General features: G+C 36.4%; 3 protein-coding genes and 1 long non-coding RNA gene across 4 annotated transcripts; 3 read left to right on the top strand and 1 right to left on the bottom strand.

Annotated features, from left to right (window-relative positions):
• The first annotated feature begins 526 nt into the window (after positions 1–526).
• Positions 527–1,533, top strand: LOC135779546 (heat shock protein 30-like). Its single transcript, XM_065290316.2, has one exon. It carries the CDS (start codon positions 558–560, stop codon positions 1,158–1,160), a length of 603 nt encoding a protein of 200 aa, XP_065146388.1. The 5' UTR covers positions 527–557; the 3' UTR covers positions 1,161–1,533.
• Positions 1,534–1,976: 443 nt separating this feature from the next.
• LOC135779531 (uncharacterized) lies at positions 1,977–16,867 on the top strand. The gene is made up of 3 exons (XM_065290290.2): positions 1,977–2,240; positions 2,356–2,671; positions 15,370–16,867. Exons 1-3 carry the CDS (start codon positions 2,085–2,087, stop codon positions 16,527–16,529), a joined length of 1,632 nt encoding a protein of 543 aa, XP_065146362.1. The 5' UTR covers positions 1,977–2,084; the 3' UTR covers positions 16,530–16,867.
• Positions 16,868–18,849: 1,982 nt separating this feature from the next.
• Positions 18,850–23,958, top strand: pmaip1 (phorbol-12-myristate-13-acetate-induced protein 1). The gene is made up of 2 exons (XM_065290324.1): positions 18,850–19,063; positions 22,772–23,958. Exons 1-2 carry the CDS (start codon positions 19,051–19,053, stop codon positions 22,894–22,896), a joined length of 138 nt encoding a protein of 45 aa, XP_065146396.1. The 5' UTR covers positions 18,850–19,050; the 3' UTR covers positions 22,897–23,958.
• Positions 20,190–22,285, bottom strand: LOC135779832 (uncharacterized). The gene is made up of 4 exons (XR_010544876.2): positions 22,196–22,285; positions 21,415–21,447; positions 21,141–21,288; positions 20,190–20,423 (listed from the first exon to the last, which is right to left on the bottom strand). It is a non-coding gene; the product is annotated as an uncharacterized lncRNA (long non-coding RNA).
• Positions 23,959–24,406: the final 448 nt, after the last annotated feature.

Here is a 24,406-nt window from a genome sequence, read left to right as displayed (position 1 = left end):
ACCTCCAAACCACAGTTTAAAGTCATAAAGCCTTATTTTTGTCTTATTACTGGGATGTTTTAGAATACAATTTGAAAAATGTTTGTTCTAACACATATTTAAATGTATTTCTAAATGTAGGTTCGAGAGAAGCCTTAACATTCAGTCTTGTCAATCTTCACACCTTCCCAGTGACGAATATTCAGGTATGCTATTTTTTGTGCATTTCATATTGACTTAGGTAATTTGCCACTCTTATGCTCAACAATAAAAATATAGACCAACATTCAAGTACTGTCTATCAAAACAATATACATTTTTAAATAAATAAATAGTTTAATTTTTTAAGATTAGATGATGTCTCACTGGTTTGACGTCATGAACTCAGTCTATGCTCCACCCAGTGGCTGAATGTGGTATTACCTGGAAAGTTCATGAACTTGCTGGTGCTGATAAACAGGCAGTATAAAGCTGAGAGACTCGAGTCAAACCTAGCACTCGAGTCAAACCTAAACACGCAACCAGAGAGAGACACAGAGAGATTGAGAAGCAAAACAACAACAGAGAAGACACTGAAAATGTTGAGCCTGCATGGATTTCAGCCTTCCCTCCTCACTCCATTCATGAGGATTCACTGCCCAGTGTGCAGTCTGTGGCCGGAGATCGATTATTACAGACACACTGACCTACTGCAGGAGATGAGGAGCAGCCTGGAGAAACTTCAGCACACAATCTCTGAGGAGATCCAGCAAATGTCAAACTTTGAAGAGATCCAGCCGCTCACCTGTACAGTGCAGGAGAAAGAGGGAAGTGGCTTTAAGTTGATACTGGACACTAAAGACTTTTCCCCAGAAGAACTGTCAGTCAAACAGGTGGGCAGGAAGCTGCAGGTGAGCGGAAAGACAGAGAAGAAGCAGGAGGATGGGAAAGACTCGTACTCGTACAGAATCCAAGAGTTCAGACGTGTGTTTGATCTGCCTGAAGGAGTGAATCCTGAGACAGTGACCTGCTCCATGACTGATGGAAAGCTCCACATACAGGCATCAGTCAATCAGATATCTGAAACACCTGAGAGGATGCTGCACATTCACTGCCCTCAAACTGTGAAGACAACACAGACAGAGACTGAAAAGATTCAAAACAACACCACTGAAACACACAAGACTGATCAGCAATCTTAAAAACTCTCAACAGAAGATCAATTCAACAGATTTGGACTGTGTGAGGCAATTTATGAGATGAACTTTAGCTTTATATCATGTTTTATTTATAATAATTATTTGTATTCTTTAATGTGTAAGATTATTTGATATTTTTATATTTTAATTATTTTATTTTCATTTTCTTGAACTGGATAAAATAAACATATTTAAAATCAGATATTTTCTTGTCTTTTTTTGGTTCCTTCTTTACTTGGAGTGTTTGAAAAATGAGAGGCAATAATTTGTAAAAAATGCTTTTCTTTTTTAAAAGCTTTGTATTATGAATCAGTTTTATGATATATCTCGAGCTTGATGTTTTGAAATATCTGAAATTGTAGTCATTTATTTTTTTCTATGGAATGTCCCCACAAAACATGGAAACCAGAATGTGTGTGTGTGTGTTTGTGTGTGTGTGTGTAGCAGGTTATACGCATGTACTGGTCACTTGCATAATTTGGAAAAAGAAAGGGATAAAAATGTATGTTTTAATGTCTGAGGTGAAGTAATGTTGAATTTCCTCATAGCAGTGAATACAAATTGATCAAACAAGTCTGGCTATGCTTTATGTGCCGTTTTTGCACATTTAATTTTGAAATCAATAACAGTTTAAACTTTCGCCACTTCTGATGTGTGTGCAGATCTTCACGAGTTTTTAATTACGTTTATATTAAAAAAAAAAATGTGATTCATTTCAGAGACAAATGACAAACAGAGCAGCGTCTTCTCTCTCCAGTACAGCAGGAGGCGCTCTGCAGCGCTTTAGTCCGCCAATAAACCCACTAAAGAAAGAAAGAAAGAAAGAGCGAGCTCGTGTGTGATGTGTTTGTGGATCCTCAGTGTTTTTCTCTCTTGAGTGTTTTATTGAGTGTAAACAGAGTCGTGTCTCTGTGTATTTTAGTGTTTATGATGAGAGATGAGATGTGCTGTAAATCAGTAGGAACTGATCTGTCCATGCTGGATATTGATGATTTCATCACAGAAATCTCTCAGCTGAAGAAAGAGTTGGCGTTACTGGAGACAAAGCTGAGATCAAGAGGAGATGAAGGACTGAAGAGAGAGGTTTGTACAGCTTAAACATCCTTTACCTGACTGACAACATCAAATAATTTATAATCTTTCTCTATGTGTGTGTTGTGATGATATTGATGTGGTTTGTTGTGAATCTTCCACACAGGACTCCGAGCTCAGTCTGACTTTACTCTGTTATACTGAGTCAAAGCCCACAGACGCTCAGGACACTACAGTGTGTGACAGTAAACGGAGCTTACAGGAGGATCAAACCTCCACAGAGTCTCTGGATTCTGTCTGTAACGCTGGAGAACAGCAGCAGATCCTGCAGACCACACTGAAGATGTGTTCAGTCAAACTCATCGACTGCAGGAGCCTCATGATGAAGCTCAAAACTGAACCGACAGAAATTAAAACTGAACCCACACCTGATGAATATGAAGACGACAATCCTAATGATGATCATTATTTTATTCTGTCAGGTATGTCTCCTCAATTATTATTGTATTTTTACAATTTTTATCCTCAACTGTTGCGGGCCCATACAAATTGTTAATGTAACCATTAAATCGATAGCCTACTCTAAACCAAAAATAATCTTGACAAACTATGTATTGTTGGAAAGCTCTAAGGGTGTGCAAGAAATATCGTTGGAGATAATATCGTGGTTGTTGTTTTAACGATATGCAAAATTAGGGATCCACGATCTTAATTTTTCGTGGGTGATTCCGACACAGAATTGTTTTATATATTCTTATCAAACAACAAACAGGAAAGAATAAAAGTATACATAAATAAGATGTTAATTTGGTTTTTAACAGGCTAAACCGGGTTTTGGCTATTGAAACAATAACTGAAAACATTTGGCCTCAACAAATTTTTGGTAGCAGTTTAATTTTACCTACTGTTCATAACTGACCAGCACAAATATAAATTATAACAATTGGTGAGGCTGATAAAAATTTATCCAAATTAAATAAATTGTTCTATATATTTAAAAAAATACAAAATTAAAATAAAATCTGTATTGACTACAGTAAGATTACAGAACTTGCCACCGGCGTGTTTTTTAAGCTTTGTGTGTGAGAGAGAGTACATGTTCAGTACTTCATGGCTATAATAATGAAAAACATCTCTAGTCCTTCCATTAATTTTGGGAAGAATCTAGTACTTTCTTTAGATTCAGGTAAGCTTAATATGGAAGGTATTTTTGGACTTTTTTTAAATTATAAAATAATTAATTAAATTATAAAATAAAAAATAAAATCGCAAAACATGTCCCAAATTTGAAAATGAAATGCTAAAATAAAAATTAAAACATAATTTAATATAATTTCATTTTTAACGTGATGAAGCATCATTCCGGCCAAATTGAAAAATTTAATTAAATTGATGATTTGACATTTCATTTTCAATATAATCTTGAGTCAAGACTGACAATATTAAAATAAAAAGGCAAGCTTGAAAAGGAATCTGTAAATACATTTTTTAAAAGGCTTTTTATTCACGCCCAAGCAATAATAGGGACAAAATTAAAATGTGAAGTTCAGTTTTAATTTTATGTTCTCTTTTTCTTTTTAATTTTCGTGTTCATTTTTATTTTCAACTTGTATGCAAATTCAATGTTAATCAGTGGGTGGGGCTTACTTGCTTAAAAAAAGGGGATTGGCTGAAGCAGTGTTGCCAACTCAGTGACTGTGTTGCTTGCCAACTTAGCGACCTTATTGCTACATCTAGCGACTTTTAGACCCATTTAGCCAAACTTAGCGACTGTTTGGGTGAATCTTAGCTTCACATCTGTACAGATAGGCTACTGTGTCGATTGTACTGGCCAACGAGTGCCGGGTGGCGCTGTCACGGTGAAATTGCGTCTACCCTCTGTGCATGGAGCTGGGCAGCGAGCAATAAAAAAACTTTGAGGCGAACTATAACGTTTTTGTAAAGCACGCGATGCAAAGTCCTCCAGCAATGCTCACAAAAACAAAGCAGCTTCACGGTCGTTAACACAATCATTCACACATCGTTGTCGTCACTGGTAACTTTTGGTGTGCATTCGAGATGCTGTTTCGTGCACAGCAACGTAATCTTTTGCCCCCGCCGAAAGTTGTAAGTTACAGACCAAAAAAGACGAGCTGAACAACGACATGCAAGTGGGCTTTGCTCTTCCAGAGAGCACAAACCAAAGCTCTAGGTTATTTATTGTTTTGCCTTAAAACACGCAGTGTATTCGTTCAGCTGCATTTACTTTTCCTTCTCTCTCTCTCTCGTACGCTCGCTGGCTCGCTCTCTTTGTCTCTCTCTCTTTCACACACACACACACACACACACACACACACACACACACACACACACACACACACACACACACACACACACACACACACACACACACACACACAGGCGAAGGGAATAATGTGTTTCCATTTATTATGGGGCATCACCAAATGCTAGTTCAATGATTTGCGCGAGTAGATTCCATACAAAGTTAATCTGACGCAATCATTTGGCTGTGGAATTGCGGCGAAAACATGCTCATTTCCCTTTTAACGCATCTTTGCACAAGTTGATAATATGCAGCTGAATCAAAAACTCAGAACAGAGACAGAGAGAGAGAGAGCAAGAAAGTTCCGTTGAGGGAGCAGCAAAAAATTAGCTCCTGATTTTTTCATTGTTTTTGGCCAGATAATGTATGTTTTTTGACTCAAACATGAAGTACATGATTGACTACTACATTAAAAACAAAAGAGGCAGAAGATTTTTAAGGTAAGACCTCCAAATATATTTTTGGAAGCACCTAAAGTTCATATAGTCATTATACAAAGCTCAATGGCAGTTAAAACTGTTAGAGCAGAAGCATCTTTTAAAAATGAAGAGGAGCTGGATATAATATGTCCACCAGATATTAAATCTATAAAAGACAAGAAACGGATAAAAGAGAAGATCTTAAAAGACAATCCAGAGATACTTCTGTCTGACTACAGTGGATCAGAAGATAAGAGAGTTCGGTGTAATCTGCTTGTGATGCCACAGCTTCCAATATCAGACCACAGTCATATAGTCATCAGTCTGAACACATCAACAAATCATCTGACATCTTCACATCAAAAAGCTAAGATGTTCTCCTTACCCACTAAATCCCTATGGAGTAAAGACAGTCCGGCATAGTATGAATCTGAGCTCCAAAGTACTGGTATCAGGAACATGATAGACCAACCCAGTCTCACCCCATGTCGTCAATATTTGACGACACTTGACCATTCGTCACGAACTGGGGACTTCAATACTATTACGTCCGTTGCATTCTGTTTCCTATTTTCTTACCATTTTCGCGTCGGTTTAGGGTTAGATTTACGTAATTACATCCCTACCCAAACCTAACTCTAACCCCAACGCCAGGTGACAACTGTTTAATTTCGCGTACACTGTTTAATTTTGCGTAATCTAACCCTAAACCGACGCGAAAATGGTAAGAAAATAGGAAAGAGAATGCAACGGACGTAATAGTATTGAAGTCCCCAGTTGGTCAAACAATGACGCGAAAGGTATACCCTTCACGTCAACATATGACGAATGGTCAAGTGTCGTCAAATATTGACGACATGGGGTGAGACTGTGTTAGATAGACACTTTTATATTGACCGCATTTAAAGAGGAAAAGAAAATAATAAATTTAGCCACTGAACAGCTAAGCAAAAAATGTTCTACAGTTATCAAAAAAACCCTAAAGAAAAGAAGATCTTACAAGAGGAAAAAAGAAATAGTGAAAGCTGAATGGTTTGATAAAGAATGCAAAACATTAAGAAAGGAATTGAGATCCTTATCAAATAAAAAACACAGGGACCCAGAAAACCAACAAACACGAGCGTCATGTCAACAATCCCTTAAAACGTACAAGTTGCTGCTCAGGCGAAAAAAAGCTGCCATATGACAAAAAAGCTCAACAAGATTGAGGAGGCAGTCGATCAAAACTCTTTCTGGGAATTATGGAACAATTTAAATAAATCCAAAAAAAGACAAACACATCCCTATTTCAGACCCAAACCTTTGGACCGAACATTATGGAAACCTCTATACACAAAACCAACCAACCCTTACTCAGGAAACTATGACCTCACATCTAAAAATCCTGGAGCACACAATAAAGGATCAATTAAATCATTTGGACACGCCCATATTAATGAATGAACTGATGGACAAGATCTCTCAAAAATAAAAAATCATGCGGTCTGGATGGGATTTCAAATGAGATGCTGAAACATAGTAGCCCCAAACTGAAAGATGCTATTCTTAAATTATTCAATCTTGTACTGAAGTCTGGACAATTCCCTGAGATGTGGAAACAAAATCTGAACACCCCAATATTTAAACACGGCGAGAAGTACGACCCAAATAACTACAGGGGCATCACAGTGAGCAGTAACCTTGGAAAACTGTTTTGTTCAGTTATAAACTAAAGATTAGTTAATTTTATTCAAGAAAACAAAAGTCTAAACAAATGTCAAATTGGATTCATGCCTAAACAGCGAACATCTAATCACATCTACACACTCCACACGCTTATACAAAAATATGTCCATCAAACTAAACAGGGGAAAATATTTGGCTGCTTCATTGATTTTAAGAAAGCCTTCGATTCAGTGTGGCATCAGGGACTTTTCATAAAATTAATACAAAGTGGAATCGGAGGAAAGACATATGACATCATTAAGGACATAAACAACGAGAACAAATGCTGTGTTAAAATAAATGACAAGAGGACGGATTATTTCAATCAGACTAGAGGAGTGCGTCAAGGCTGTAGTCTCAGCCCAACACTATTTAATATCTTTATTAATGAACTGGCCACAACGATTGAAGAATCCTCTTGCCCTGGTCTGACTCTCAATGGAAGAGAAATCAAATGCCTCCTGTACGCTGATGATCTTCTGCTATTGTCACCGAATGAAGAGGGATTACATCAAAGCCTCTCTATTTTAGAAAAGTACAGTAACGACTGGGCATTACCAATAAACATGGAGAAGTCTAAAGTCATGATCTTTCAGAAAAAACCTCGCCTTATGGACAAGAAGTAAATGTTTACAATTGGGGGAACCATTCTTCATTATGTCACCTACTATAATTATTTGGGTCTGACCATCTCTGCTTCTGGGAAATTTGATATGGCAATGAAAGAACTGACTGACAAGGCACGCAGGATGTATTACAGTATAAGAAAATCACTGTTCAAATTCAACCCTCCAATTAAACTGTGGCTGAAGATCTTTTACAGCATCATCATACCAATTATTTTGTATGGATGCGAAATCTGGGGTCCCAAATTTTAATTAAACGATGAGTCCTGGGACAAAAGCCATGTCGAAATTTTCCACCTTGAGTTTTGCAAAAACATTTTTCATAGAATTCATAGAAATGCCCCAAGTCTCGGCTGCAGGGCAGAATTGGGAAGACTTCCTCTCTTAAGTGACATTCAGAAGAGAGCCGTTAAGTTCTGGTTCCATCTGTCAGACACGCCACCTGAAAACTACCATCACAGTGCTTTTATATACAGAGCTGAACACCCAGAGATCGACCCAATGCACTATTTAGAAGAAAAACATCAACTAAATTCAACAATTCAATACAGGCATGCCAAAGTAAAAGAAACAAAAAGAAGAACGCATGAAGAGTACATCCATTATTGGCAAAACAAAGTCACACAGATAAAGAAATTAAATTACTTTCACAATATTAAATCTGATTATAAATTGGCATCATACCTGATTAATATTAAAGACTTTAGACAAAGAAAAATCCTAACAAAGTATCGCATATGCGAACACAAGCTGTCGATAGAGACGGGTCGACATAAGCAGAACTGGAGATCAAGAGGAGACAGACTTTGTTCTCACTGCACTGATGGAGTCGTGGAAGATGAGGTTCATTTCCTTACAGAGTGCAGTAAATATATGAGCATCAGGGACAAATACTTTACTTTCACAACCCATAACCAGAGAGAGAGAGAGGAATGGTGCCCACGTCGAGAAAACTTAATAATAGAAACGTGTTAAGGACTAAAGTATGTATGTCACTCGTCTAATTACAGTATGTTAACTGGATAAAACTGGATATAACTCATTGTATAGTTTAATTAAATAATGTATTTTAATTACAAAAATCAAATGTTATTTGATAGATAAATACTATTCCACCGTTTTTATTTGTCTCTAGTAAATCATATACTAGTAATAAATAAGAATAACTATACTCCAACTAGTATTAAAAGCTAAGGGAAAACTGTTGAGCATTAGATTCAGGCATAATACGTTTTTGAATTGTGCCACCCTAAGATTTGTACTGGCCCCTTTGTGCCCCCCATGAAAACAATCCTGGGGGCGCCACTGACACACACACTCCATTAAAAAGATATAATCTGTGGAGACGTGGCTCTGCGCTGCGTGAGACAAACATGCAATATAGCCAAAGTCAATCAAATATATCCTCTATTCAATTTAAAGGGGACAGAGAATGAAAAACCATTTTTACCTTGTCTTTGTTGAATAATGGTAGTCTACCCACATTCACAAACATGCAAAAAGTGCTAAACATGCTAAACATCTCAGTCTCATAGAAATTCCTCTTTTAGAAATGTCAGCCAAAAAATGGCCCAATCTGAAAAACTGATGCTTTTGACATCACATGCATCTCACTGGCCCTCCACTTTAAAATAATTGGCTACATTTTTTGAGTGGCAGCAAAGTCAGCCAATCAGTAATGAGATTGCAAGTTAAGCCAGTAGGGGGAGCCAAATAGGTGCAAAATCCCCCACCCTAATAGAGCTATCTGAGAGAGGTTTTTAGGAAGCTTCTAAGGCAGTACAGACCCCCAAAAAAATTTTTTGTCTACATGTCACATCACAGAACAAGGATAAATACCCCGTTCAATCATTCTATGTCACCTTTAAATATTTAACAATTTGCTACCTATCCCTTGCTGCCACTGGAAAAAAATAAAATAAATTCCCTACCGACCCATGACTGACCTAAACTGACAACCAACCAGAACCAAACTTATTTTTTTATGCCTTAAAGATAGAGCATAAATAAATGTTTTAGCAGCCTTCTTATTTTTTGAATTTTGGATGGATTTGATGTACTGCTCTGTCTATGCGAGATCTCGTGTTGTGATCTGGGCTGGTTTGTAAAAACGTCATAATCAACGGCATAATGGGCAACAAATACGGAACTGGTGGGTATTGGCGGATGGCGGAGTGCGAAGCCGTAACGCAGCGGAGCCGATCTGCAGCCGCTCCGCAGTTGGTGGAAATCCGGCATGTGAACTGACTGAAATGTGTGTTTGTCTCACTGTGAATGTGTGAGACTTGAGAGCCCTACGAATGTACTGTTGTTCTTTTGCTATTAACTTGTCCTTTGCAGACTTAGTAACACTGCCCTTGCTCCTCCTATTCATTTCGGTTGAGCGGCTAACACATTGCGGAATGCAGCTTACAATCTTCACATCCTGCGAACAGATTTCGAAATACTTTCACACAAAAGACATCTCACTCCAGACATCCCTATGCAAAATCACGTTCGCTTGTTTGTGAGCAGAAGTAGCCTGAACAACAAAGCATGGACTTTTTTTAAGGTGATGTGTGTAAAATTTAGCAACATGTTGTGGTGAGATTGTGAATTGCAACCAATGGCTCACCACCCCTCAATTTTAAAATGCATATAGTAGTCGCCACAGGACAAATAAGGCTGTGTCTGAAATCGCATATTGTGACAGTACTGAATGTACTTGGATGAAGTACCTACTCATTGACTGTTAAAACAGTAGGTATTGTATAGTATGAATGAATTCGGATGTACTACATCTGCCACGTTGATGCATCACATGGCAGATGTAGTCATAACAAGAAGTTAGTTGTTAAAGGTCCTGTTTTTCCTGATCCCATTTTTCAAACTTTAGTTAGTGTGTAATGTTGCTATAATAGCATAAATAATACCTGTAAAATGATAAAGCTCAAAGTTCACTGCCAGGCGATATATTTTCTTTAACAGAATTCCCATTTCAAACCCTACAGCGAACAACCCGTTTGGACTAAATCCCTCTACTTCCCGATTAAATGACGTCAATAAAACAGTTTTTGACCAGGCTCCGCCCACAGGAATACGTCAGTCGGCAACTTTGGCTCAAACGGCTCTGCTAAGCTAAGCTGCTGTCAAATCACAACACACAAAACAAACTACACAATTAGGCCTGGGGCGGTAACCGGATTACCGCCATAACGCGGTCACGTGACCCATGCCGCGGGTCTGAGCTCCTCACCGTCATAACCGCAAAAAAAAAAACTTGAAACATTGGCCTGCACCTGTGTGTTATGTGCGGATGTTATACACGCAGCTTGTTAACAACCGCAACTTGTTAACTGAACTTTAAATGATATGATTTTAATATTAAATTGTCATTGAGTAGAAATACAGGTGACGTTGTCTGTCACTCGTTTAAAGTAGAGTTGCTGTTCAAACGTGCTGAGAATCCTCCTTTTACGGAAGTAAAGATAACAACCATGCATTAGTAAAATGAATAATTGCTTTATAGGCTATAGTATATTTTCTATAGACGTGTAAAACCATATTTTGGCGGATTGTTTTTTACTTTCATTGTTTTTACTAGTTTGCCTGCCCATTTAGTCTTAATAATTAATGGAACCTAAACGAACTTGGCTTGCGGTTCTCGAAGGCAGCTCGAATCTTGGTCGGGCTCGAGACCCAATTCCAAGTAACAGAAGAGAAGAAAAATGCAGTGAAGGAGGAGAGATGCCAGAAGAATTGCGGCTGGGCGCAGATCGTTTACCATGATTAATGATGATTGACAAGTTTAGGTTCCTTTTAAATTTACGTTAAAAGTGTAGCCGTTAAAATATTATTAGCCTAATAGTTTATTTTGATCATGGTGCTACGATCGATGGATAATTCTGAAGTTGTTTTAAAGAAGAATAAAATAATTACTTTTCAGTCATTTGCGCTGTCACACATTTGAACGTCTCCGCATATGTACATCATTGCGGCGTACATTTGCAAATGATTCATAAAGTCATACCTCCGCAATTCTTTAATCGATTGTGTTTTAAAAGTACTGTATGCTCAAACTCTAATGACAGCAATGTGATCACTGATGCGCTGGTAGAGAGAGAGAGAGGCGGAGAAAAAGAGAGAGAGCTGTTAAAAAGTGGAAATGTTTGATGTTATTTGAAGTCGGCTCTTACAATACAAAATACCCGATTAAGCTATTACGTGGCTATTATACACATTTTTTCGGGACGTTCTTGTGACCCGGTGGCAACTTGTCCACGACCAGTGTTGGGCAAGTTACTTCCAAAGTGTAATACATTATATATTACAAATTACTGTCATTTGAAAGTAATTAGTTACATTACAATATTACTGACTCTGAACTGTAATGAGTTACACTACTTTTGCGTTACTTTTGAGTTACTTTCATCAAAATAACAGAAGTATGACTAGGCATTATAAAATGTTAAAATGCAGTTTATTGATGCTTATAAATCTAGAAGTTATGTGTTGGCCCTCGAGCTTTGAATAGGCACAGAATATGGCAAAAAAACAGTAACAATGACTGTCAGAGTCATAAACATAGACAAATGATCTGGTAAAAGTCTGGTAAATTATGGTACACATTCCAAACACAATAAAGCTAGAGCCCACTATAATGCAACCTATAGACTAATAACATGGCAAGACATGCAACCTCTTTTCATTTCTATTCTTTAATTCACTTTTAATTCAGATTCACAGCACAAACCTGGCATGCATTGGGTTGACACAACTTATCAAAGTGCTATTGGAGGATCAGGCCTCAAGGAAAACAGCTCATTTCAGTACAATATAAGGATTACATGTAGACTAACATATAAAACATAGACAAACAGAGGAACACTGCTTTTTGCCAAACAATGAATATACTATTTAAATAACCATGTTTAAGTCTACATTAATGTTATGTTGTAGTTTAGGTTGCTGTTTGTAATAAAACTGTAGATAGCATAGGAATAGCCTAGCAATCTATTATGTATATGGACTGTAACCATAGCAACGTTAGCTTACCTTATCATTGCTGGTGTGGTGAAATGGATTTTACTGGCAAGATTTTTAAAAGTCTCTTTACTTCTGAGGTTCAAGCAGCACAGGAGACCGATAGAAACGTTCTGTTGCTTTTTGCTCTCATTCGCAGAATTTTGCGTGTGCGGCGCTACCGGACCTGATTGCGACCACTTTAGTCAATGCTTATACAGCCGCGGACTTCCCAGATTCGGCTCTTTAAGAAACGCGTCAAATACAAAATTAAAGTAAAAATGAACATGCCTTCATACAGCACCTGGAAACAGACATACGCTGCGTCCCAAACCGCCTACTTCCATACTATATAGTAGGCAAAGAGTACGAGAAGTAGTGCTTTTCGCCTACTATATAGTATGGATGTATGCTGTTTGGGACGCAGCCATTACTATTTTACCCGCAGCTTTTTCCTGTGTGGATGCTGGTCACGCGCATTGGTCAATAATAAAAAAATAAAATAACACGTCTATTTTTGAAATGCATTGTTGTAACGCGCTCGTTACTAAGACTGTAACGAGTAAAATATTACAAAAATTTTATTAGTAATGCGTTATATTACTGCGTTACAGCAAAAACTAATATATTACTGTAATATATTATATTTTGTAATGCGTTACTCCCAACACTGTCCACGACCCAGTACTGGGTCGCGACCCGGTGGTTGGGGACCTCTGATCTAGCCTACAACAGTGGCCATTTCTAAAGCAGGACACATTTCAAAAAGTTTTGCTTTTGCGTCTTCTTTCTCTGTTTGTGGAAAAAGACAGATGTTTATGGTAAGGGTCGAGGATAGAAGCGGTCTGTCCAAGCACGCGCAACAGAGGCGGACTGCCCAGGCGCGCGCAAGACAGACCGCGTCATCTTGCACACACACACACGCGTCTCCGTGCAGCTTCCCAGCTATACTCAAGCACGGACACATATGCAGTACAAGTGATTTCTCATACAAATGGTTACTTTACCAGACCATCAGGGCAGCAATAATTTGCGTCAGTACAGGCTATTCACAAATTAAGGATAGAAAAGTGGCGAAATGTCTGTAGGCACGTGTGGACACGCACAATGCGTTAACATTTTTTTTAACTGATAATACTAATTGTTCAAGTTGTTGAATGTTGAAATTGAAGAAATGTGGAAGGAAATAAAATTCACTTTACATGTTCCTTAAGTAATTTGCACGTGTTTTGTATTAAAGATAAATAAATCATGCATGTTATTTAACTCATTGTCTTGCCAATAAACCGCAAAACCGCGGGAATTTGTTGATTACCGACCGCGGTAAAAAAAAATCCAAACCGGCCCAGCCCTATACACAATCAGAACTCGTTACGTATTTCTGAAGGAGGGACTTCATAGAACAAGAAAGACATCAGCCCATTTTAGGACAGTAAAAACGGCGCTATACAGATAAGTAAATTGTGTGAAAAATACTGTTTTTTTTACACACAAAACATGAACACATGTTATATTGTGTACCATAAACACAATCATAGCTTCAAAAACACAGGAAAAACAGGACCTTTAACTGGAATGATGTTTAACTAGCACAATTTAACCCAGGAGTGGGGAACCCTGGGTCCTGGAGGGCCACTGTCCAACAGAGTTTAGTTCCAACTCTAACCGAACATACCTGAATTTAATTTCCAAGTAATCCTGAAGACTTGAATTAGATTGTTCAGGTTTGTTTAATTAGGGTTGGAACTAAACTCTGCAGGACAGTGGCCATCCAGGACCAGGGTTCCCCACCCCTGATTTAACCAAACGGTACAGCTGTTTAATTGATGTATTTGCATTTGAATAGTATTTAGACATACTATTTGCCTCGCCTACTGCTTTTTGCCTACTTTATAGTATGGAAGTAGGCGGTTTCAGACGCAGCCCAAGTTTAGGGCTACTGTAAAAACATGACTTCCATGTAAGGGTACCTGCCGCTTATTATAAGGTAATATAAACAATACAGTTCATTATATAAGGTCTTTATACACCACTGATATTGTAGTTATGTATATTATATTGTATTTCTGTCAAGAGATCCTTCTAGAAGTTACACAACGTGAAAAATATTGAAGTTCAGGCTTATTTGGAGATATTTAAATGTTTTTTTTTTCTTTTTAATTAGGCCTGTACAAAAAAAAGTGTGATCAAGTATTTTTAATTGTCTAGTCTTGATTAGGCAAACAAAAATCACAAAGATTGAAACAATGAATCGCAATAGCAACAGAATCGCACTATATATTGAATTGTCACAAAAGTATTGGGATAGTATTGAATCTCCAGATTAGTGAATCGTCCCAGCCCTACCCCTTAATCTGCACTATCCAACCATGGCACTGTGATTTAGTGCAGAGAGAGAGAGAGAGAGAGAGAGAAAATAATTCACAGCACAATTGAGTTTCAATTGCAACAAACCACCATCATTGCGATCAGTGTTTAAATTTCATCAGCTAATTTGCATTTTAAAGGACACACCCAAAACAGCACATTTTTGTGTAAATTTTAACATGTTATAATAAATTATCTATTGGTATTTTGAGCTAAAACTTCACATATGCACTCTGGGGACACCAAAGATTTATTTGACATTTTAAAAAAGTCTTGTGACATGGCCCCTTTAACAAATATTTAGATAGGGTTTTTAGTGAAGTTGTTTGGTCACCATTATGGTGATCAGTGTTTCCTTTATTTGGGCAGTTTGTTTTTCAGTTTGAGGTATTTGCAACAATGTTTTTCAAAAACATGTTATTTGTTGTAAAAGATGTTAAAGCAAAGATTAGTAAGTAATACTGCGTACACTGTAAAAGTAAAATGCTTGCCTTGATAGTTGAAACGTGTCATTTCTTGAATCAGCATATTAAAGTGATATATTAATAGACAAATTCACTAGACATATTATAAATTAAGCATGCTCATCAAGTCGTCTTATCATCCCTGAATAGAAAAACAATAAGCTAAGTTTCATGTTAAGTCTTTTCCATAGTAAACTATTATAAGGAAACATTTTTTAAGCATTAATCTGGTAAAAGGCAAAACAAAATGATTTATTTGTTTCATATTTCTTTCAGATGTGAGGAGTGAATTATGTTTGGATGGAGAAATAACATCCTTGTCTCGTTCCTGCATCACTAGTGGAGAGACATTGAGCTCACAGAGACCTTTAGAGAGACAACACACAGAACATGAACATCATCTGAAGAAACACACCAATAAGAAACCATATCAGTGCAGTGAATGTGGAAAAACCTTCAGGGATTTATTCTCTTTAAAGTCACACCAAACACTACACACTGCAGAGAAACCCTATCAATGCTCATACTGTGATGAACGTTTCAGTCATAAATCTAGTCTTACAATCCATGAGAGAGTTCACACTGGAGAGAAACCTCATTACTGTGATGTTTGTGGAAAGAGTTTTAGACAACATCAAAATTTAGTGTCACACCAGAGAACTCATACAGGTGAAAAACCTTACAAATGCTCTCAGTGTGAGAAGGCATTTACTCATTCACCTTCTTTAAAACACCATCAGAGAGTTCACACTGGAGAGAAACCTTATCACTGTAATGTTTGTGGGAAGAGTTTTAGTCAACAGGGTACCTTACTAAATCACCAGAGAATTCATACAGGTGAAAAACCTTACAAATGCTCTCACTGTGAGAAGACATTTACTCATTCAGCTTCCTTAAAAGTCCATGAGAGACTTCACACTGGAGAGAAACCTTATCATTGTAGTGTTTGTGGGAAGAGTTTTCATCAACGTAGCAGTTTGATGTCACATCAGAGAATTCATACAGGTGAAAAACCTTACAAATGCTCTCAGTGTGAGAAGACGTTTGCTCAGTTAGCTAACTTAAAAGCCCATGAGAGAGTTCACACTGGAGAGAAACCTTACGTATGCTCTCACTGTGGAAAGAGCTTCACTTCTCATAGCTCTTTTAGAGTTCATCTGAGACTTCACACTGGAGAGAAACCTGGGAAGAGATTTAATAAACGTGAAGATTTAGTGATACACCAGAGAACTCATACAAGAGAAAGACTTTACAAATGCTCTCAGTGCGAGAAGACGTTTGCTCGACGAGATTTTCTGAATACCCATCTGAGAGTTCACACTGGAGAGAAACCTTACATCTGCTTGATCTGTGGAAAGAGATTTGTTTATTCTACAAGTTTTCAGCATCATCAGAAGAAACATACTGAAGAACAAACTACACTGAGATCATCATAGTGCCTTCTCACATGCTGGATTAGAGATGCTCAAAACTCACTTATAGGTTAGCTTCTTTAAACAAAGTGTACAATTGTGTAACCACGCATATTTGGTATTGTCGTGATGGTCTCAGTGCAACTGGTAAAAGAGTCTCATTCCTTTAAGTTTGGGAAAATCCACCATTGACCTAGGAATTGGGTTAGAAAGTGGAGATAAAGTCCACCCAGTTCTCCCACACAAATGACCTTCTGTATTTAAATGAAACCCAGATAGCATGCAACCATTGAAACAATGTTAAAAACAGTTGATTTGTCAATGTTAATTGCATTTCAATAAACCATTATGGTGATCAGTTATTGCTTTAGTTAAGCCCTTGACTCTTTACATTCACAAAATTAAAGGTTAAGTTAGTATTTAGTAGGATTATTTGAAAACAGGAATGAATGTAAACATCCGCGTATGTAGGTTGTCATACAATCTATGCCATTTAGCTTTGTTGTCAACAATAGTGTTTAGTGTTTCTTTTGTTGATCGTCACCATTGATAAGTTTCATAGACTGATTCATGATGTCAAATTGAGTCGGTAGTTTAACCTGTATAAGTGTGTTTGTATAATTCTGAAAATAACAGATCTGACACTGCTTACAACTAGCATATTATTTAGGTTAATACAACAGTTCTTTCTGGTTCTTGAATCTTATTGGCCAAGACCTTTTCCCAGCCGTGCTATTAATATTATAAATTAATATTTAGGCAATAATTGTTTGATGTTGTCCTCCTGATAACGTAACAGTAACCGCTTCACTGTTTGTATCATTCCGCAACCTACTGGTCATTTTAGTATTAGTGAATGGAGGTTCTTTAAACAGGCTCATTTCTGACTGGAAAAACTGCATGCACACACGGATACACACAGACAAGACGCGCTGTTTTTAAACGCTCTCCTTGTGTCTCATTAGTTCACTAGCTCGTGAATCAGTCTGTGAATCCCAATCGGAAGTGATTATCCCGTCGAAGATCAGCGCTCTTGGATGTAACGTTAAACACTGCTCAGCAATCTTAAAAACTATGAGCAGCCACACCACATAGCTGAACAATTGTGAGGTGCAATTTACTTGAATATATGCAATAGCATTACTTTTAATTTATTTGTTTGTTTATTTGACAGGGACCATACAAGCAAACATAGTTACAATACAAAGCTTGTAACTGATGCTCGGCATATAGAGTTTATAGTGCTGATTTCCAACTCCTGTCCCTGGTTGGGCATTTCTAAGAACTTTAGACAACAGATAACATTTCTTAAACACACAACAAATATTGTTTATGTAATATAAATACATGAAGTCATGTTTTTTAATTTCATACAAAAGTTTTGAAATATCTACATCATATGGCATCCTGCGGGAAGATGCAAATTTATACTCTTCATGCATTTGAGACATTTCATGTTCTAGATTATTTTCTGTTTCATTTGTATTTAATTCAATTTAGCAATACTTCACAAACCTTAAGACCTAAAGGTTAGCAGGTTCTAATTACTAAGAAAAGTTGGTAATTATATGTCCATTTGAGTCAAATGAAGATTTACAATGCTGTTTTATGACTCCAAAACACAGATAAATGCTATCTACAAAAGTGATTAAGACGACTTAATCGCTGGTATCTTTAAAAAAACAAAATTATGACACTTGGACATATAGATTCCCAGTGAACACTGTGGTAATGATCTGAATGGACTGTTACGAAAGCATGTTTTTGTTACAAATAATGGACAAAACAAAAGAAAATTCAAATGCCCTGCTTTTCAACCAATCACAGTTGAGAAAGCTTCTTCCTTCTCAATACCAAGTAAAAAGTAAACAAGCCTGAACAAGTAAGAGAAACGTAATACAGTTAAAGTAAATGGCATGATGTTTTGGAATTTCTACTGGAATGTATCGTATGGCGTGATATTACTGGGAAATTCATGTGTTGGCCTATTATTCACAATACAGCCATACAAACAATTACATTCAACACAGCTATAATGTGCACAATGTCAAGAAAAAAAAAACTAAAGCAATTACTATATAAAATAGATAGATTTTTATATAACTATCACACCATGATTGTGGAATAAAAATGACACACTGTACACCCTATTGAAGTTGGGTAACTTTTATGTTGTCAAACTGTTATCACAAAAAAAACTGTACATACAGTAAATGTACAGCAAATGTACGTTGGTCAGTTTGTTGTTTTTATAGGGGATAGCCTTTGTTTGACGAGAGACAGACGCCATATAAACACATGATCATAAAGTATGACGTTGATGGGGCTTTTGAGTCTGACACGGTCACGTTGGTACAACGTCACAACATATATAAAAGCAGGGGCATCTTAAAATAATTAGAGAACTAAGCTCATCATCTTTACAGGAACTAGAAGAGTGAATTTATCTAGTCGTTTACTTGAACTTGGCATTTCAGACTGTATATCAACTGCACTGACTGCTTGCGTACTGTAAACAACTTATCTAAACTATAGGCTATTGAAAATGGCGAAAAAAGGTACACTGAAAAAAAAAATCCTTTCAATTTACGTAATTTTAATGTGTACATCGGTCCCACATAATCCGATTGTGTTAAACCAACATAATTTTCCTCATTTAATTTTTATGTGTCAGACCAAAACATTTTAATTGTTTCAAGTAGTCTAATATAAATATGTTGACTCAAAGTGCTATTTCTCTTTACTATAACACATTTATTTTGTAATGTTTAAGTAATTTTATTATGTAAGGGGACTAGATTTTCATCTGTAATTCCAACATGCTTTTTAATGCTTATATTATGGGATTATGTAACTCTAAAGCAATTTCATTATGTTTCTGGCACCAGAATAATCATCCATAATTATCCAAATGTTATTTATTTCTTTTTTAAATACAAAATACATTTGCATTGGCATAAAAAGCAAAGAGTTTTAAACAAAAGTTTAGTGATATTGAGGCAAACCACTGCTTTCAGATCATCAATTCATTTAAATCACTACACATTAATTCAACAACAGTCAATAACTATTACAACAATCAGCACATGCAGTACATACAAAGGGGCAATTTCCCAAACAGGTTGTAGATTAATCCATGACTAGGCCCTAGTTATATTAGGATATTTTTTACAAAAATGTTTACAAACAAACCTACCTTACAAAAACAACACTGGAGTACATCTTGAGACAAAACCATGGCACTGATATATGTCAAGATATGTCAGTGCAATATGTTTTCAAATTAAGGCATTGCAAAAGTCTGGGACTAGAAAAAGCCCCATCTGTAAAACTGACCCAAATGTTTAAAATAGTTACTATCACAGTAGATTTAGAAGTGCTAAAGCACAAACACTGCATTCCAAAGAGACATGCAAAACAGTAAGTACTATTATTTTTTAAATGGATTTACAAACTGGAATATATCAATCCTTCAGAAGCTACAGCATTTGTATAAACTGATAATCAAAGATTCAACAAAAACAAAATACAACAACCATTTCCAAAATCAACTCTGAGCAGCAAACTGTTAATGTTTTAATAAGAAAAAACACTTAAAACAGATAAATAGAACGAACATAAATGAGCAGCACAGTCTTTCTGATCCTTTCACTGAAAGAAACTGTTCGTTAAAGTTACGCTCAATGCAGTTCCATTAAAATCTTTTGGATTTCTTCAAAAATAAAGCAGAGATCAGGATAGTTCAGGTTTAAGGCATACATCAGCTCAAACAACGTGGCACGATGTTGCAACACCTTCATGCCTTCCAGGACTATACAAAGATCCTCTTCTTCATCACAAGAAGCATGTTGTTTGAGAGCACAAATCCCAACAGTGGTGTCTTCAAATGACCTCGCTGATGCTGACTTCATCCATGCCCTGTACAAAACAGACAAATGTAGTTAAAGAAACAGAAAAAAAGGTTACTGTTACAATAAAAGTGTCATTGGAAATTAGTACAATGCAAACAAATATAAATGTAAGTATACAGACCCATGTGCATTGCCACAGCATATTACAATTGGTTACAAATATATGGGTTACAAAGCAAGGCAGCTGCACTGTCCACTGCTCCAGGTGTGTGTGCGCGTTTACTAGACTGGAATGAGTTAAATAAAGAGGCCACATTTCGAGTGTGTGCTACCATACCTGACAATCACAGCAAAAGTGAATTATCTCATTTTCTCACTGTCATGTTGTTATAAACCTGTATAAATGTCTTTGTTCTGATGAACACGAAGGAAGACGTTTATTTTGAGGAATGTTTGCAACCAAACTGTTCATAAGCCCCATTCACTTCCATAGTATTATATTTCCCCACTATGGAAGTGAATGGGGCTTATGATTGGTTTGGGAACAAACATTCCTCAAAATATCTTCCTTAGTGTTCATCAGAACAAAGACATTTATAAAGGTTTGTAACAACATGATAGGGAGTAAGTGATGAGAATTTTATTTTTGGGTGAACTACCCCTTTAAATCTTCCCAGGTGGTTTAATGACCCGTGTGCCAAAAGATGTAACTAAAACATACTACATTTTCTGTACTTCCAACAATGTTTACACATTTTTATGTCTATGAATCTATATAACTTACTTCTGTCATTTGATCATTCATTGTTTGAAGTCTTTTTGCTAGCTGTCCTCCTTTCTGATAGAAGAGTTTCGTCAGGTTTTTGGATTGGAGGTCCAGGTGACACGCAGGAACATAAGACAGTAGTGATTCTTTTAAATTCAGCATTTATCTGAAAACAAATTAACCAACCATTGTATATTTGAGTACTGCGAGTCAAAGAATAATACATGTATATTAGTTACAAAAATAAGATTTAGCTCCTAACAGCAGTAAAATAGTGATAGGAATTACTTACCAATGCTTTTGAGTGTGTGCAAGGATGATGGACCTATAAGAGGAAATATTCAGAGGTGAAATCAACACATAACCTCAAATGATTAAGGTCACACATACACAGAGCAATAATGAAATAAGTATTATATCTGTCATAGGACGCAATGTTGGACAAAATGAGATCTTAAAGCAAGGTGCTCTTCTGAAAACGTCAGCTTTAAGGTGTGGCACTTCAAAGCAATTTTTTCAGTTAATATACCAGACGTCACGCGAGGCATTTAAAAAAAGCTTTTTCTAATTGAATCAAGTGTTGCTCGTGGCGTAGTGAAGTCACGAATAACTGACGCGGGTCTTTTCATCTGATTAAGCAGACAGTTTGTTTCATACAATGTCATTATTAATGTAGTCTATTGATATCATCTGGTAAATTACTTACATGTATAACGTTACTCTGGACAGAATAACGTTTGGTTAGCGTTTTATTTGTCCTGAACCGTTTCCATAGAACAACTGAGTAAAAAGTGCCTCAAAAGTCAACTCAAATCTGACAGTTTTCAACTCGGATAAAACTACCAAACGTGAAATAACGTTATACAGCTGACATTTTTAAAACGCTGTTTTTCTTTATGAGCCTTACACTTAAGTTACTGACTGACTGACTGTAACGTTAACTTACTCCACCAACATCCTCCAAACTCATTTTTACTACAAGTCATTGCAATGGCTACATATTGTAAAAAAACTGTCTATCTAGTGAAGATGTATCACGTATAAAGTGAACATAAATAAATAATAGAACTTACTTTAATAACGTGGTGTCCGTCTGAGAGAGTTCTTCTGACTGACTGCTGCTGCTGAGTCTTCATTTTGGCGCCCAAAACAAACGATGTTTATTCTTCCTTTATGGCGATTGACGTCCTTTTTATTGAGGGTTACTGCCACCTTCTGTTTAGGAGGTGCCATTTTGTGTGCAAACTCAATTTTATTGCTTTAAGTATTCAATTCAATCAATTTTAATCAATGTGAGAATAATGTGTTCATTTTACATTCAAACAAAACATTTTCATCATAATCAATTAAATTATGTTTACACAAGGAATATAAATATTTTGTGTTGCATATACATGTTTATTTTATTTAAATTCAAAGACCCACCAAGTCCATTTTTTTCAGTGTAAGGTGTTTCACTTTGATACTGGCGCATACAGTAGAAATAGTTAAGAAATTATTCAAATCATTTAATTTAAAACAAAAATGTAGTTTGTTTTCTGGGAATTTCATTTATTAAAGAAAGAATTACAATTAAAGAAATATAATTCAAATAAAATAAACACCTTTGTCTTTGTATTCAATTGTCGTTAACTTTCGTTTCTTCACAGAGCAAACTGCCGTCATCGAATGCGCGCTCCAGTTGCGCAGAGTTGGAGATTTGTTTGACTGGAAGTACAAGCTACTGGAGCTCATAGTAGCTTTGAAGAACGTCAATAAACACAACAAAGGCTGAAAATGACACTGTTCGGGAAGGAATTGGAGAATGTAATATACATCTGAAAAGGATTCATTTCCGACGACCTGCGTCTTCCTGACGCCGCCAAAAAAAACTCGAAGAGGGATTTCTATGGTGAAGATACGAAGGCCACTGGCAGTTTCCGGGATTAAGGCTGACCATATTTACTGAGCTATGTCTGTCAGAGGACTGTATGTCTACAAGAGTTTTATTTATTCAACCGTCGATGTTTAGGCAGAGCTTATTGGTTTATTTCTCATTATTGAGACTGTAAGGTGGCACGCGGGGAGAAGCCTAAACTCCAGCGAGATGAAAGCTTGGACGGCGAATCACTGAATTGTCAATTTCATCTCGTTCGTTCTAATTTCTTTGTTTTTCTTATGTCATTTATGAAATAATAATTATACACAAATATCTACCTATGTACCTGTAAGCAGCAGGACCTTTCATATACTGTACCTCACTTTAATGAATATATAATACTAATAAGTGCCTACTTATTGCTTCTGGTTGTTAACGTTAGATGTAATTAAAATACAATAATTAAATAAAAAGTTACTTATGACATGAGATTTAGCGTTACATTATCCATAACTGTTGTCTATGTTTATAACAGCCACATGTATAATCGTTTATTATACAGATATATTACAGATGTGACATTTTCTGTGAAATCCAGGCCAAAGATTTAGGAGCATCACACTTTGATTTCAGTTTTTGACATTATATTACAGATATCAAGGCTATATTATCACATAATATTCTTTACATTATGTAGGATGATAAAACAGTAAATCACAAAAGACTTTAACTGAGTTTTTACAGACTGGGCCCCTACTGTATGTTTTTTAATAGATATTTGCTTGGAGTTTTTTCAACTAAGAAAGTATGTTCAAGGCAGCAAAATGTTAAGTTTTGTGTTATGCATGAATGTAATTGAATTAGATGATAAAATTATAAACACAAGTAGTGTATCCAAGCAAAACAGTAACATAAAGCAAATTTTTACACAGCATATATAGAAAATCAGTTAATAAATTTGCTGGTTGCCCAAAGAAACATTTCTAAAGACCAAGGCTAATCTCACGGTGTATATATATTAAGCTGTATTTTTAACACTGTAAAAATATATATGCACCCCCAGCTGTTACCAGGGCAGTAACCTTTAAAAAAGGTAATATGTAGGCCTACAATTATATGCATTCAATTTTGTACCAATATATACATTTAAGATATTATTATGCATCTGTGATGTACAAATAAGCTATCTTTGGTACTAATATGAACCCTTGAAGTGCAAAGCTGTACATTTTGAAAGGGTACAGTGAAACAAGTACTATGTGCTATACCAGGGATGGGGGAGGGCCACTGTCCTGCAGAGTTTAGTTCCACCTCTAATTAAACACACCTGAAAAATCAAGTTTAAAGGTGACATAGAATGAGTGAACGGGGTATGTATCCTTGTTCTGTGATGTGACATGTAGACAAAAATGTTTTTGTTTGGGTC

This window comes from Paramisgurnus dabryanus, chromosome 10 (assembly GCF_030506205.2).
Source record: "Paramisgurnus dabryanus chromosome 10, PD_genome_1.1, whole genome shotgun sequence".
Taxonomy (NCBI): Eukaryota; Metazoa; Chordata; class Actinopteri; order Cypriniformes; family Cobitidae; genus Paramisgurnus; species Paramisgurnus dabryanus.
This window is presented reverse-complemented; position numbering and strand designations above follow the sequence as displayed.

Coding starts and splice junctions, on each gene's coding strand:
- LOC135779546 (XM_065290316.2), top strand. CDS start 558: ATGTTGAGCCTGCATGGATTTCAGCCTTCCCTCCTCACTCCATTCATG.
- LOC135779531 (XM_065290290.2), top strand. CDS start 2,085: ATGATGAGAGATGAGATGTGCTGTAAATCAGTAGGAACTGATCTGTCC. Junction 2,241..2,355: donor ATGAAGGACTGAAGAGAGAG/GTTTGTACAGCT, acceptor TCTTCCACACAG/GACTCCGAGCTCAGTCTGAC. Junction 2,672..15,369: donor TCATTATTTTATTCTGTCAG/GTATGTCTCCTC, acceptor TATTTCTTTCAG/ATGTGAGGAGTGAATTATGT.